Source organism: Tupaia chinensis, unplaced genomic scaffold, assembly GCF_000334495.1.
Source record: "Tupaia chinensis unplaced genomic scaffold, TupChi_1.0 Scaffold000360_1, whole genome shotgun sequence".
NCBI lineage: Eukaryota > Metazoa > Chordata > Mammalia > Scandentia > Tupaiidae > Tupaia > Tupaia belangeri.
This window is the reverse complement of record NW_006159856.1, coordinates 2,703,579-2,720,751: the sequence shown is the minus strand read 5'-3', so window position 1 is coordinate 2,720,751 and position 17,173 is coordinate 2,703,579. Positions and strand designations below refer to the sequence as shown.

The 17,173-nt window shown below is 38.4% G+C and overlaps 1 protein-coding gene across 1 annotated transcript in view; it reads right to left on the bottom strand.

Annotated features, from left to right (window-relative positions):
- HTT (huntingtin) overlaps nucleotides 1-17,173 on the bottom strand; it is a gene marked incomplete at its 5' end in the record, with an annotated part of 208,048 nt that overhangs the window by 125,405 nt on the left and 65,470 nt on the right. Inside the window, 10 exon segments of the mRNA XM_027773593.1 lie at nucleotides 211-331; nucleotides 4,883-5,029; nucleotides 8,167-8,267; nucleotides 8,865-8,928; nucleotides 10,452-10,591; nucleotides 12,330-12,427; nucleotides 12,537-12,695; nucleotides 13,486-13,623; nucleotides 14,067-14,178; nucleotides 14,744-14,862. Of these exon segments, the coding sequence (XP_027629394.1) occupies nucleotides 211-331; nucleotides 4,883-5,029; nucleotides 8,167-8,267; nucleotides 8,865-8,928; nucleotides 10,452-10,591; nucleotides 12,330-12,427; nucleotides 12,537-12,695; nucleotides 13,486-13,623; nucleotides 14,067-14,178; nucleotides 14,744-14,862 (1,199 nt within the window).

Below are 17,173 nucleotides of genomic sequence, written 5' to 3'. Positions count from 1 at the left end.
ACGCCCTCTAGCAAAAACCTCTCCAAAAAGAAAGAAAAAAAAAAAAAAAAACAGAATTAATTTAAGATTCTAGTCACAGATACACAATTTCTTAGCAAATCCCACAATAAGTAAGAGCTCTTAATTACAAGCATCTCACCACTAAGTGGACCATATAACTAAACATACTGAAAATTAATTTCATAAAGACCAACCAAGGCAGAGACTTACTGTGAGCGCTCGCGTGGTTGATGCGATTAGTTCATGAGAAACTGCTGCAATAACTCGCGAAAGGTTATTTTCCAAAGTGACATCTGTTATACTTGGCAGTAAGTTATAGCCTCTATATATTCTAATAAGAAAAATACATAGATTTAAGATCTACTATTAAAGTATATGATATTTTTAAAGATCAAATGGCATTTAAAAGTTTAAGATTAAAGACTAAAAGTTAAAGCAGTCTTGACTTTTAAGTTAAAGAGAGAGTAGAAACAGTCTGATCACCATCCTATAAGAAGGGCTGAATTCCTCCTCCTCCTTTCTTGCCAGTCCACCCCAATCTCCTTCACTGCAGCCATGGAGCTGCACTCCTCTCACAGCCTTGCCTACAATCCCCACATCCTGGAAGCCACCCCCTGTTCATCAAACTTTATGTTTAAAAAAAAAAAAAAAAGCCATGAAGTTACTCCTGATTCCAACCAAAAAAATTTCCTTTCAGGAACAGTAGATGGTGTAATGGTTACGTTGCTGGACTCTCACTTAGACAACTGTGGTTTGAGAACTGGACCTGGCAGCTTAAAACTCATGTCGGGCACATGTGCCTGTGTGCCCAAAATCCCAAGAGGAGAATGAATAAGAAGGGACTGTGACATGGCCTTCCCAGAGAGGAGTGATTTCTCACTTTCTGTCTCTGTCTCTCCAATGAATGCATGTGGCCTACAGCAAAAATCTCTCTAAAAAAAAAAAAAAGAAGTCCCTTTCTCCATTTCTGATTCCCACAGCACATTTTCTGTATTTCATTCATGACACAAGTCAGCTTTCACCTCCCCATTATATTAGGTTGTCAGGAAAAGTAAGATATACTTTTGCATAGAAAAATATGTCATGACTTTCCTGACAACCTAATAGTAACATGCGTATTTTAATTCTCCAGCTGTTTAAATAAAACCCACACAGAGTTCACATTTGATCTCTTTTTTAAAAGTGATTTATGGGGCCATCCATGGGGCACGGTGGTTAAAGCAGATGGATCCCACATAATTGACTAGACAGTTCAGTCCCAGACCCAGTGGCTTGAAAAACACATTAGGTTCATGTACATGTGTTCCCAAAATACTAAAAGGAGAAACAGAAGAAAAGAGATTGTAGTGTACCATCCCTCATGGGGTGTAGGGGGGTGCTTTCTCACTTTCCTTCTTTCTCTCTCTGACTCTCTAGCAAGCACCAAGTACCCTATAGCAAATTAAAAATAAATGTATCTCTGTGTGTGCATTTTGTGTGGTACTTTAGACAGGGTCTCACTATGTTGCTATCCTCTTGCCTCAGCCTACTGAGTAGGTGAGATTACATATGGCACATCACTGGGCTCTGCTTCTGAAGCTGGGCCAGAATTGGACCCGGGCCTCCCATGTAGACAGCCTGCAAAGCAGCAGTGTCTAACCACAGTTGGGTTTTAATTCACTTTTGTATCCCTCACAGTAACTTGTACACAGAGGTACAGAAACCAATCTAAGGAGAATATGATTTTTTTCTTATAAACTTATTTTCATGATCAACTACAGTATTATTCTGATGATCAAATGCTAAGGTTTTAATATATTTTTTAAATAATTATTTTATTTAACTTTATTTATTGATTTAAATTTGACCCGAAAATGACAGAGCGAGAGAGAGAGGGAAAGCGAGAAAGAAAGCCGCCAGGTCCAGGACTTGAACCACGGTCAGCGATGTGGGAGTCCAATGCCCTTAACCACCATGCCACCTGCTGGCCTCCAGGAGATTATGATTTTATCTTCTCACATAACTTCTAACAGAGTAGATACATAAGCAGCAAATATGGCTGCATAATTAACAATTATGTTTATCATGCAAGAGCCAAATTAGCATGGCTGAATGTCAAGAGGTCAGCTGAAGTTGGGAACCGGAAAAATTTTCAAAGTAGCAGTTAGCAACCAATGAAATACTACACTTATCTCTGTGGGAATCTAAGTATTCACCTTCTGAAATGACACTGAGAAACAACAATTTACTCTAAGACTATCAAAATCCTGATAATAAAATATTCTTACGCTGTTTCTACTTATCTTTAAAGAATATTTATCTTTTTTTTTTCTTTTTTTGGAGAGGTTTTTGCTATAGGGCGCATGTGCTCACCAGACAGAGACAGAGACAGACAGAGGGACAGAAAGCGAGAAATCACCCCCCCAGGGGGGATGGCCACACTCTCTGACTCTCTAGCAAGCACCAAGTACCCTATAGCAAATTAAAAATAAATGTATCTCTGTGTGTGCATTTTGTGTGGTACTTTAGACAGGGTCTCACTATGTTGCTATCCTCTTGCCTCAGCCTACTGAGTAGGTGAGATTACATATGGCACATCACTGGGCTCTGCTTCTGAAGCTGGGCCAGAATTGGACCCGGGCCTCCCATGTAGACAGCCTGCAAAGCAGCAGTGTCTAACCACAGTTGGGTTTTAATTCACTTTTGTATCCCTCACAGTAACTTGTACACAGAGGTACAGAAACCAATCTAAGGAGAATATGATTTTTTTCTTATAAACTTATTTTCATGATCAACTACAGTATTATTCTGATGATCAAATGCTAAGGTTTTAATATATTTTTTAAATAATTATTTTATTTAACTTTATTTATTGATTTAAATTTGACCCGAAAATGACAGAGCGAGAGAGAGAGGGAAAGCGAGAAAGAAAGCCGCCAGGTCCAGGACTTGAACCACGGTCAGCGATGTGGGAGTCCAATGCCCTTAACCACCATGCCACCTGCTGGCCTCCAGGAGATTATGATTTTATCTTCTCACATAACTTCTAACAGAGTAGATACATAAGCAGCAAATATGGCTGCATAATTAACAATTATGTTTATCATGCAAGAGCCAAATTAGCATGGCTGAATGTCAAGAGGTCAGCTGAAGTTGGGAACCGGAAAAATTTTCAAAGTAGCAGTTAGCAACCAATGAAATACTACACTTATCTCTGTGGGAATCTAAGTATTCACCTTCTGAAATGACACTGAGAAACAACAATTTACTCTAAGACTATCAAAATCCTGATAATAAAATATTCTTACGCTGTTTCTACTTATCTTTAAAGAATATTTATCTTTTTTTTTTCTTTTTTTGGAGAGGTTTTTGCTATAGGGCGCATGTGCTCACCAGACAGAGACAGAGACAGACAGAGGGACAGAAAGCGAGAAATCACCCCCCCAGGGGGGATGGCCACACTGCAATCCCTTCTCCATTCTTCTCTCGGGATCTTGGGCACTCACACACACGCGCCCGGCATGAGTTTTAAGCCATCAGGTCCAGAAAACGAACCGCAGTCAACTATGTGGGAGTCCAGCAACACAGCCATTACGCTAACTGCTGGTCCCAAGAATATTTATCTTTAATCTTTTCGGAGAGAAAACGCTAGTACTCAAGTTAAACAGACGTCTCTCTAACAGAAAAATAATAAGGTGACCAAAAAATTACTTCCATGTATACATTTAGCAGTCTTTACATGAGAAAATATTTGATCTAGGAATAGCAACTTCAAAATTCGACAAACTGAGTTTCAAATTCAAGAAAAAAGTTATCAAATAAACACTTAAGCTTAGAAATCATGTAGTCCATGGGCTGGCAGGTGGCGTGGTGGTTAAGGTGGGTAAACTCCCACAAGGCTGACCACAGTTCAAGTCCTGAACCTGGCATCTTGCTTTCTCAGTTTCCATCTCTCTCTCTGTCTCTCTCTGGTCAACCTCAAAAAAATAAAATAATGACAATGAATACAATGTTTTCTAAAAATTCATTTAGTCTAGGTTTTTAAAAATTGAAAGAGAGTTAAAACACAATAATCTTGGGACCAGCAGGTGGTATAGTGGTCAAGGTGCTAGACTCCCACATGGCCAACTGTGGTTCAAATCCTGGACCTGGCGGCTTGAAACACACTGGGCACATGTGCATGCATGCCTAAAATTCCAAGAGGAAAATGGAGACGAGGGGAATGAGGCAAGGCCATCTCCCCTGAGGCCTAATTTCTCGCTTTGTCTTTCTCTGTCTGGCGAGCACACATGCCCTGTAGCAAAAATCTCTTATTAAAAAAAAAAAAAAAAGGCACAATATTACCTCTTATGCAATTTTCTTTGCAAACTAAAATTCTGAAGAAAATTAAAATTCATTAAAGCATTTCTATTCTACTCACCTGAGGATCAGATGAGAATGGGATATATATACAATATATTAATATATCCATTTGATACTAATCAAAAGCTCTCACAACAGATGTGAATAATCATTACTGCATATCACTGCACTAGTGCATGGCCCTAGTAGCACTGATACTTTTTTAAGCCCACTCACCGACAAATTAATAGGCATGATAAAATACTATCTTCTTCAAAGAAAACACAAATAAAGTCAGAAATTTTAATGGATAGGTTTTCCCTTAATGCTTGAGAGTCACACACAAGATACAATTGTACCCTACAAAGATGTATAACAAATGTGAGAAATTATAAAACAAATAGAATTAAAATTTAAAAAATAAAATAGATGAGCTACTGAAACATTCTGGTCTAGAGTTTTCTTTCCAAAAAATAAAATGTCTTAAATTAAAGCATAAAGAAAGGTATCAGAAAATGGCACAACTTCCTGACAAAGTCAAGACACTGGAGACTCGGTATACCTGGTGATTGTGCTGACGGAGAAGTGGGAAGGTGGCTGCGTCTCATGCATAAGAAGTTTCAAGTAAACGCTGCTTTGATCTCTTGCCACGGCCACTACTGGATCTGCCTGTCCTTGGTCACATTTATAAAACAGTTTTGGGACGAGCCTAACATAAAAATAAGGTTGACTGACTTAAAAAAAGCATGAAAGCATCAAGTAATCATTTAAGTTCAGAAGTGATTCAGTCAGTTTTTAAAAACATAGCTACTCAGCAGAAAGGAGCATATGAAACTATCTAGCTAGCTATCTCTCTATCTCTCTCTCTGTCTATCTATGTGTGTGTTTATGTCTCCATCTCTCCAGGTTACCCCTAAACAGCTCTCCACCAATGGATACCTCTTCTCTCAGAGGTGGCATCTCCAATCTTGGGACCGCTTGTCCACGCATCTACTCCCTGCTGTACTTTTTTTTTTGGAGTCACAAATTAAGTATATTTCTTTACATATAATTAAATGCCTTAATTACAATAAAAATCAACATTGAAAGATCACTTTTGAACCTTCTGATCAACATGTGCATCAAGTTATTGTCCAGAGAGTACCTGGCACGGAACAGACCTGAATGCCAATGATTGTCCTATAAGCATTTTTGCAGCTCTATTTGTAAAACCATCCCATAAACTCTCAACAGCAAAGCTCCAGTTGAGATCCCTAACACATCTAAACTGAACTCAAAGATAAAATACAAAAAATATTTTCCTACAAAGAACAGAGGGGCTTGTTTCTGCAATTAATTCTTAGTGCCTATTTTGCCTGAGTATACTCACACTTCCGGAAACAAGCAATTATCAATATTCTATATAGATTTGCAAGTCCCAATACCTTTAAAGTTGCTAACATGTGCAGAAAATGGTAAAGCTCCAAAATGTTTGATTAGGCAAGTCATACAAACCTATTAGGTAAGTAAAAGAGTGCACCTCAAAAATAATCAAATAAATGCAAATTACACTAATGAAAATTGAAAGGGTATGCACCAAAATGTAACCGGTTTTCTGTCAGGTTAATTACATTTCCATTTCCTTACTTGTATTTCCCTAAATTTTGTTCTGTAAAGATTACTTTTAAAACAAAATAAAAATTACTTTATGGGCCAGAAGGTGCATTGGTGCTGGACTCCCACATAGCCAGCCGTGGTTCAAGACCCTGACCTGGCAGCTCGCTTTCTCATTTTTCCTCTCTCTGAGTCTCTCTGTTGAGCTCACCTGCTTTATAGCAAATTAAATAATAATAATAATAATGACAACAATAAATAAAATTGGATAAATAATTCCCTTTTTTTAAAGTTATTTTAAAAAGAAATATCAGAGCGAACAGGTAGCGCAGTGGTTAAGGTCCTGAACTCCCACATGGCCAATCATAATTCAAGTCCTAGACTTGGTGACTTGTTCTCTCACTTTCTTTCTCTCTCTTGTGAGCCTATGTACCCTATGGTAAATTTTAAAATAATAATAAAATTAAAAATAAATAATTCCTTGAAAAAAAAATAAATACTAACTTCTGCCTAAAGAATTGGCACATAATAACTTTTCTGGAATTATTCATATTGCTGAGAAAAATCAGGCACAATTATATTCTGGCGTGGACTATAACTGTTAAATACCAAAAATTATTTTAAAAATCTACTTCTAGAAAAATGAAAACATATATCTATAAAAGTCTTATAGGCAAATGTTCACAACAGCATGATTCATAATAGCCAGAAAGTAGACACAACAATGTCCAGCATCTGCTGAAAATACATATATGACATTACTCATATTATAGTACTATTCAGTAATAAAAAGGAACAAATTCCTGATACATGAACAGAATGGATGAACCTCAAAAACTAAGCAGAAGAAGTGAGATGCAAAAGTACATCTATAGAATGACCCCACCTATCCAAAATGTCCAGAACAAGTCATTCTCTAAAGACCTGGGTTTGATGCTGGAACTAGGAGTTACTACAAATTGGCAGATGAAATCTCTATGGAGTAATGGCAATCTTCTAAAATTTATTAGTGATGGTTATGTGACTCTCTAAATTTATTAAAAACTGTTGAATTATATACTTAAACAAGTAAATTTCAAATGGTGTGAATTATAACTCAATAAAGCTATTAGAAAAATGTTCAAAATTTAAACAGCTTGGCCCAATAACTCACCTCTTTGAATTAATTCTCAGAAAAAAATTATACACAAACATTCAAATCTAAAACTACTTAATATTCAACAAAACGATATTTGTATAAAAATTTACCACAATCACATATGGCCAACAAATAAAATTCCAGATTTAGAATAGTATTTGATAACAGGAAATGCTAATAATATGTTAAATAAAACTTATCAGATTGCATGTACATTTTGATCCAATTCTGATTAAACAACATATACAGAATAAAAATCAGAAAGTGTTTGTAAAGTTGTAAAATTGAAAGTGATTCTATTTTCTTAGTGCTATTCTCTATGTTCTAAAATTTTGACAATAAAAGTACATTACTTTTATAATGGCAGGTTAATATCTTATTTCTATTTTTTAAATGATCATTTTAGACTTCTATGGTAGTGATTTTTTTTAATCATTTAAAAACAGAAACTACTGGGAACCAGCAGTTAGCGTAATGGCTATGTCGCTGGACTCCCACGTAGTCGACCGCGGTTCGTGTCCCGGACCCGGTAGCTTAAAACTCATGCTGGGCACGTGTGCGTGCGTGCCCAAGATCCCGAGAGGAGAATGGAGGAGAAGGGATTGCGGCGTGACCATCCCCCCTGGGGGGTGATTTCTCGCTTTCTGTCTCTATGTCTCTCTCTGTCTGTCTGGCGAGCGCACGCGCCCTACAGTGAAAATCTCTCAAAAAAAAAAAAAAACAGAAACTACTGGGCCACCTCTATAGCCTAATGGTTAAGGCAGCTGGACAGTCCCAGAACTGACAGTGTGAGAAACACACCTGCAGCAGGCACATGCATACTCAAAATCCTGAAAGGAGGAAGAGATGGAGGGGTAAAGGACTGCTTATGTGACCATTCCCCATGAGGGGAATAATTTCGCCTTTCTCCTCTCCCTTTCTCTCTGTTGTAAGTGTATCCATGCTCCAGCAAATAAACAAACAAACAAAAAAGACACAGAATGGCTAAAAATTAGCTCAAAAAACTCAAAAATACTACCTAATATCCTTTTAATTATTCTCTCTCACCCCATCCTCACACTATCTAGTTTTTTTAACCAAAAAAGTAAATAAAGAGATAAAATATTGGCAATTACCTCATTAACGATGCTGCAGCAACATGTCTCACCCTGGGGTCTTCATCCCCAAGTAAGTAGATGACAACATTATGGAGAACACGTTCCTGCAGTTTTAGAAGCTTTAGAAAGAAAGATCATAAAAGTAGATATAATCTCTGTATTTTGCGTGTAATATTTGGAAAAACTAGTTAGGAAGAACTCAACATTACTAGCCCTAAAATCACACCATACAAACACAACTTTCATGATATAAACTGTGCAATACAGTTAAGCCTTGAGTAACATACTTAAACTGCAGAGGTCCATTTGTATGCAGACTGTTTCCAATAAATAACACATTGATAAGTAGATTTTAATAACATTATCTTTTCTCTAGCTTACTTCTCGTAAAACACAGTATATAACTACTATAACATACACTATATGTGTTAATTGACTATGTTATCAGTAAAGCTTCTGGTCAACAATAGGCTATTAGTATTTAAGTTTTGAGGAAATCCTGGTCTGAAGTTTGTTGTTTTTTTTTTTTTCCCAGTTATATGTTAATTTAATACTGAGCAATGGATCTGAGGCTCTTAACTTCCACCTATTTAATAGCCAACTTCCCATATAAAACAATTAATGTTATTACAAGACATTTCTCACAATTAGGAAAGCCCTATTGACATGAAATTCCTGGAAGGTAAAGCAGGGTCTCACAAAAATTAACTGCTTACCCCTGTATAATGATGAGCCCCTCTATGTAAGCTTTCTGCTTTTGCCTCCAAAAAGCTCACCAACCTAACAAAAGAACATATTTAACAATAAAACCATTTAGTTACTCAACATTCACTCAATGCCAACCCATGAAACTCCCAACAGTTGGAGCAATGAAGAAAGCTTGCTCCAGAACAGGTTGACCCAAGCACCCTGGAAGGCTCTCAGATGTAACACTTATTCAAAATGACAGGGAAGACCAGTAGTTTTAAATAAACAAAATGTACAATCCTCTCTCAATCCCAGACTCAATAAGATAATAATCAGCAAACTGTTTTTCTTCAAAATAAACATCTATAATATTTCGCATAAGCTGAAACACTGACCATAGAAGACAGTGAGCAGATGGCAGAGCAGGTAAGTTAAACAACTCCCACCTGCTGACCAGTTGCTCATCCAACTACGTTCACTCTATCTGAGGAATGATGTTAAGAACAATCTCGGATTCACAGAGATGGTCTGAGGATAAACAAAAACAACTGCAAGGTCTCTGTAAGTGGCTAAAAAAAAAAAAAAAAACCTGAATAAAGGTAAATTTCCTTTTAAAAATGAAGTATTTAAAGAAAAGATTCCTCACTAAAATTTACTCTCATAAAATGAAAGTTTCAGGAACCAGCAGATGGCATAATGGTTACATCGCTGGACTCACACATCGATGGTGGTTCGTGTTCCAGACCCAGTGAATTAAAAGTCACACCAGGCACGTGTGTGTACACACCCACAGTCCCTAGAGAAGAATGGAGAAAGAACTGCAGCATGACCATCCTTCCCTGGGGGAAGCAGGGGGTGACTTCTTGCTTTCCATCTTTGTCTCTCTGTCGAGCACACATCCCCTATAGCAAAAATCTCTTTCAAAGAAAAAAACAAAGGAAGTTGCAACACATCAAAAGTTATTTTTCAACCATAACGAAATATAATATAACCCTTTGTCTCGCCTAAGTTGAGTATGATGTGAATTAATTCTTAAACAAGCAGAACCGACTTTTTTTTAAGTTTAAGATAAGGTAAAAAAAATATCCACAGCTCTTTTATTCCCACCATCCGTAACACTTAAATGACTAAGACTACCAGAAAAATCCACTCCTCTACTTGTATTTTAAAATTCCAAGTATAGAGCCAACAGGTGGTATGGTGGTTAAGGCACTGGATCCCACATGGCTGACTTTGTGGCTCCAGTCCTGAACTTAGCAGCCTGAAAAACATGTCAGACATGTTTGTATGCATGCCCAAATCCCAAAAAGAAAATGGAGAAGAGACTGTGGTGTAGCCATCTCCCCTGGAGGGAAGGGGTAATATCTGACTTATCTCTCTGTCTCTCCCCAGTGAGTGCAAAAAAACTTAAAAAAAATTTTTTTTAATTCTAAGTATAAGATAAAGTTGATCAAAAAGTTACTCAGAAAGAGAAAATTCATCACATACTAAAACTTCTCAGATTTCTGATGGACAGATTACTTAATAACCGCCACTAATTGACCTTAGAACCCTTCATTCTCAGCTCAAATCTCTGAGCCTCAGTTCATTAAACCTAATGAACTCAATCTACTTACCTAAAGTCAATCTCTGCAAGAGTTTCCAACAGCTCTGTCCTCACCAGCCAATAGGCACTATTCCTTAAAGCCAGCAGGTCAATAATCAGTTGTAACCCCAACTCACTGTAGCTGCTGCTGCAGAGACTCATGACACAGTGCTGAAAAACAAGGTGCATGCAGGGTAGGAGCATCAGGCTTAGCACACCGTGAGTGCTATACCTCAACAGTTTTAGGTTATCATACTGTCCTACTCTGTGGTGGTTTTTAATGTTTATTTGTTTCTTCCATTAATAAGAGAAACAGATAGACAGCACCTTTAATATCTTGACACCACAATCCAATGCCAGCCTTCCATCAGCTCTAAACCACAGGCATAAATGCAGTTTTTTTAACTGCAACAAGAATGTTATACTTTTTCCACGTCTTTCAGAAATGATTATGCTTTCTACAACAAATACAAGCTTAACACTGTGCATCCCTTTCACACAATGTTGTTTCACTCATCCTCCCATTCTTGCCCATGTCATGGCCTCTACTCTGAGGTAAAGAGGAAGGCCACCACATAGCTCTATTACCACTTCTAAATAAAACCTCAGATCCAGGGTAAGAACAAGGGACCCACTCCAAGAATCACCCCATGGATATTACCATGTACTTGAATGCACGAAGGAACAGAACAAGTAATGTACTGCTGTACCCCCTTTCCTGCAGCCTCCAAATACCTGGGACACTATCACTTGTGGCTGATACATGTTAACACCTGGCCAGCAACACAATGTGCTGCCAACACACTTCCTCCTGCATAAGAAAAGACACGACTAACTGTAACTTGGCAAAAAATGGAAACTAAAGAAAAATTCCTGTCAGGACATGAAATTTTAAAAAGGGATGTATCCCACAAATGTGATGATTAAAAGGGTTTTCATTCTGATTTTTACTGTCTAATTTTTACTGTTGTTGACTGATCAGTTGTGACTTAAGAGCCAGCTGATAAGTAAAGGTTCACTTAAAAATTGAAGTTATTCCATTTGATACCAAAAAAAAAAAAAAAGAAAAGAAAAAGGTCGATTAAATAATCCCTAAGGCTTACTTTAACTCTTAACATTCTATGTGCCTAGACAGTATTTCTTCTTTTATTCAACAGATTTTACACTTGATAGCAAAGTATATTTCTAAATACCCTTTAGGAAACGGTGTATTTCAAACAAATATTATAAGAATTAAACTATGGCCAGCTCCATGGCCCAGTGATTAAGGCAGGCAGATCCCACATGGCCAACTGTGCAGTTTGAGTCCTAGATTTGGCAAGTCCAGAAACACAGTCAGTACATGTGTATGCATCCCCAAAATCCCAAGAAAAGGACGAATGGAAGGGAAGGTATTATGACATGGCCATTCCCCATTGGGAGTGTCTTCTCTTTTTCCCTCTCTGAGACTCTCTACCAAGAACATGTGCCTTCTAACAAAAACAAAACAAAATAGAAATTAAAGTTTATTAGGCTTTCATTATATTGACATTTTCTTTCTAAAGCTGAGTGACAGACACAGGGTATTACTGTTTATAGTTTTAGAATGTATGGAAATAATTCCCTACTAAAATTGTAACAATAGGAAAACATCCATGGGACCAACAGGTGGCATGGATTCCCACATAGCTGACCACAGTTCGAGTCCTGGACCCTGTGGCTTGAAAATCATACCAGGTACATGTGCGCATGTGCCTAAAATGCCTAGAGGAAAATGGAGAAGGGACTGCAGTATGGCCATTCCCTCTAGGGGGTGAGTCCTCACTTTCCCACTTTTCTCTCTGGCAAGCAGACGCACCCTATAACAAAAACCTAAAAAAGAAAAATGTCCACTAATCGAAGCAATAATTTCCACAAAAGTTTTGCTCACCCTCACAGCTGTACATGCCAACTTGCAAGTGACAGAAGATTCATCCTTCAATGTTTTCTGAAGCAAAGGAATGCAGTCTGCCAGAGAAAATGTATTTCCTAATCAGGAAATAAGCAAAAAAAAAAAAAAAAAAAAACCTTCATGTAAGCTTCAACTTGGGAATGATATCTTAGAAGGAACATTACTGAAAAATTGGCAGTGCGTTACCTGTCAGAGTTCTTATGGTGCCCATCCAGTCTCCCACCTGGAAGCGGGACCTGTTGAGGATGGCACAGACAAGGGTCCCACAAAGAATGGCAGTGGCTCCTCTGACCTGTGGGTCTCCGTGATCGATGTAGTTCAAGATGTCTGAGACATACTGCTCCTCTGTGGAAATAAATTGCCCAGCACTGTATAACTGCATACTATAAACTTTCTAACTCAAAATAAAAGCTTATTTTCTAGGAAAGAGAAAAGGTATGGCACTATCCAAATCTAGAAATGACTTGACTGTAAGAAGCTTAAGTGGTTAAAAAAAAAAAAAATGTTTCTGGATTTAAGGATTTGAGATTGATCTATTGCTATTATCTTTCAAATACAATTCCCGGTTGTGAGATAATCATCGAAATTCCAATTTCTTTTCAAGAAAAAGATTATAAAAATTCAAACTCTTATATACTTACCTAATGTAAACTCAAAACCATAAATCTGCCCTCTTATCCAAAGAGTAAGAGCCAGGAGGACAACCTCCACTCCATAATGAATGGGTGTGCAGCAGGGGAAACGAGGCTGCTGTTGCCTTGGTCAATCTCAGTTCCCATTTACACGTGAGACTGAATGTCTGGCCTAGCTGAGTGTGACTCAGAACAATTTTGACTGTGTGCAGTTTGTGCTTTAGGTTTAAATTCAATATGTATATAAACTGGCTCTTAAGTTCTCAGATTCCTACCTTTTGTTTTGTATGTTTCAACTAGGAACACAGTAGCTAAAGGGATTTCATGAAACTATCAATAGAAACACTATTAATATTTAGGTCTTATGGAAAGATACAACACAGCTCAAATAACACAAATTAACTCAAAATACTTATTGCTCTAAAATTAAAATAGGCAAGATTATTTTGAATAGTTTTTAAAACGATTGAATTTGAAGAAAAAGATGTAAATTTTTAACATACCAGGGTACTCCATGGTGTCAAGAGGTACTTTATACAGTTTGCTGAAGAAAGATTCTGGATGAAGGGCCACAGCTGCCCCAACACAGCTGAGTGCCAGAGCCTTTACACTGACTCTCACGTCCCTGTCTGGAACCAGTGCTGTGAAGAAACCACCCAGACCGTATCAGAGTAGCTGACATTTCATTTTCAAATAAACAAAACTAGATCAAATATACTACTTCCCCTCATTCCTCCCTCTTCCCATCAGTCAGTAAAACCCAGGCTTATTCCATGTTCTACTGCCTCTGTTGCAAGAATGAGACAAAAATTGACCACCAAGTTGACCTTGGAAACTTCAAGTTCTTTTTTATTTTAAAAGAATTTTTTTATTCAATTTTATTCATTGTCACTATTTTATTTTATTTTTTTGAAGTTGACCAGAGAGAGACAAAGAGAGAAGGTAAGCAAGAAAGCAAGCTACCAGGTCTGGGACTTGAACTGCAGTGAGCCATGTGGAAATCCAGCTGCCTTAACCACCATGCCACCTGCCACCCCCACTTCAAGGTATTTCTTCCACTGTGTATCTGCCCTTCCACACTTACCATTTTTTTGCCCAGTTAGTAAAAACGAAGCAGATAAAAGACGGACACAATGAACAAGAGGAGCAGAATCATCATCAGTAGACTGTCCTATGTCACCTTTGACTCGGCAAGGCTAGAACAGAAAAGCAGACACTTGTCTTTTGACCAAAGAACCAATACATGTCTTCATTAGTTCATTCAACACATGGTTCCAGCACAACAATTATGCCAATACTGGGGACACAGAGATGCCTATCGTTGCCTATATACATGTCTGACCTCATGGAGATGACTGGTGAAGCCAAAGACAAAGCACAGATGGTAATGACGCAGGGTCACAGGGGATGAGTTCAGCATGCAAGGAGAGCACACTGGGTAGGAGGGCAGCAGGGGACAGACATTCTGAAATGGCTGCTCAGGAGAGAAAAGTGCAAGCAGTCTTTTACAAGATGAGCAGAATCTATTTCAGCAAACGAAAAAGCCCTAGGAAGCAGAACTCAGGCAATTCTTAAGGATCTGGGTAGTACCTGAAGAAGCAGAAATGAACAGCAGGACTGGAAGGAGGTCAGCATTCAAAGCAAAAATAACAAAAGCTCCAAGATGGAAAAGCAACAAACCAGGCAGAGAGTAGCTAGGGTGATTTTGAACCTTCACGTGAGTTCAGAAATGCTGAGATGTCTCATGCCTAATTTCCTTACCTTGTTCTCTTGATCACCTGGTCCAGCAGCTTCATCTCTTAATACAAACTTGTCTACACTACTGTCAGATGGCTGCCTGCTATGACCCATGTTTTTCAATAAATGTGCTTGCTGAAGAGCTTCAAAAACAAAGAAACCAAGATTAGGTAACAAATTTCTAATTAAGACACAAATATATGTTATTTTATATTATTTTATGTATGTATGTATGTATATATGTATATATGAGAATTTTTCCTATAGGGCACATTACTCGCTGGACAGACTGAGAGACAGAAAGACAGAAAGCGAGAATCGCCCCCCCAGGGAGAATGGCCACACCACAATCCCTTCTCCTCCATTCTCCTCTTGGGATTTTGGGCAGCCATGCACACGTGCCCAGCGTAAGTTTTAAGCTACCAGGTCCAGGACTCGAACCACAGTAGAGACTACATAGGAGTTCAGCAATGTAACCATAATGCCATCTGCTGGGCCCAAATGTATGTATTTAAACAACGACAATATAAAAATATAAATTTAGATCAAGAAAATGCATGGACTTTCCTCAACTAGTCACTTTCATCTGCTACTTATAACTCAAAAAATAAAGAGGTCCAAAGATTTCTTCTTAGGAATAAAATTAAAATTTCCAGGACTGAAGATAAGACTATTTTGCAGAGCATCACATGAAATAACCATACCAATGGAAGAGTTTCTGAAAGCAGTGGAGGCTTCATCAGGGAGACCACCTGCTGCTTCTTCATCTTCATCCTGGGGCTGTCCAATTTGCATGCTCCCATACTGGCTGTCAGCACCATCTAAAACCTACACAGTTCAAGGGAGACTGTGAGAATTGTGAAATGTCAAGGGACAAGTTCTCCAACAGGGAAAAAAGGCAAAGCAGGGGGCAGGACAGAATTCCGGATGGGGACCCTATTGAGAATGTGCCTCACCTCCCTCCCTAACTCAAGCAAAGTTTTTAGGCAAAATACTAACAATATAATAGATTATCTCCTAAACTACTGATCCCACTAAATTTTGAATAGTACTTCATATTTAGCCATGATTGGATAATTCCGCACTGCAAAATGTTGCACATCCAACTGAAATCTGTGTAATTTACCTGAAAAACTAAGCAATGGACTTTCAAACCACTAGCAAATTATTGGGTCATCAGAAAAGGCATGATGAATTTTCTCTATATTTTTCTATGTAAAAATGCATCATGCCTTTTCTGATGACCCAATATTATTGAAATACTTTTCTTGCTATCGCACTTTTATTTTAAAATTTTATTAATTCATTTATTTTCATTTGACAAGAGAGAGACAGAGAAAGAGAGAGAGAGACAAAGTGAGTAAGCAAGCCACCAGGTCCGGGACTCAAACTGTGGTCGGCCATGTGGGAGTGTCCAGAACCTTAACCACCACACCACCTGCTGATCCCAACTACATCGCTTTTCTTTTTCTCGTTTTTTGGAGAGGTTTTCACTATAGGGAACGTGCGCTCGCCAGACAGACAGAGAGACATAGAGACAGAAAGCGAGAAATCACCCCCCAGGGGGGATGGCCACGCCGCAATCCCTTCTCCTCCATTCTCCTCTCGGGATCTTGGGCACGCACGCACACGCCCACGGCGTGAGTTTTAAGCCACCGGGTCCAGGACGCAAACCACGATCAACTACGTGGGAGTCCAGCGACATAGCCATTACGCTAACTGCTGGTCCCACTACATCACTTTTTAATAGTCTTTCCAAATTCCTCATTTTTAAAAAATGAGCTATATGATCAAAGGCAATGACAAAAAAAAGTTTCCTCCATCCCTTGCTCTCCAGAGGGCTTACGAAAAGAAAGTGTAGATGATCAACAGATTAAAATGAGAAATCCTACTATTCAAATAAATAACAGGTTCTGTCCACCTTACATCACATGACATGGAGTCATAAGTACTTTGTAAGAAGTATGATCTTTAATTCTCCTAACAGTACTTCTGCCATAAGTACTGCTATCCTCATTATTATGGATAACAAAACTGAGGCAAAGGGAGGACATGCTTGGGATCAGCAGGTAGCACGGTAGTTAAGGTGCTGGACTCCCACATGGCTGACCCTGGTTTGAGTTCCAGATCTGACAGCTTGCTTTCTCACTTTCCCTCTTTCTGTCTCTCTCTGGTGAACACATGTGGCCTTTAGCAAATTAAAATAATAAATAAAATTAAGTAATTGTTAAAAAATTTTTAAAAAGTACATGCTTCTCCAGGCTGCAAACTGGTAAATGGCAGGGCCATAATCCTCACTCTTGTGGGCTCCTCAAAGGCAGGGCCCTTGACCACCACTCTGCACTATCTGTTGAAGGAGGTTCCTGCTCCTTTTAACTCTGTTATTTTCTCTGTGACGCTTATTACCACCTGACTACATATTTTGTTTACTTGATTTGACTGCTGCTCCCCCCC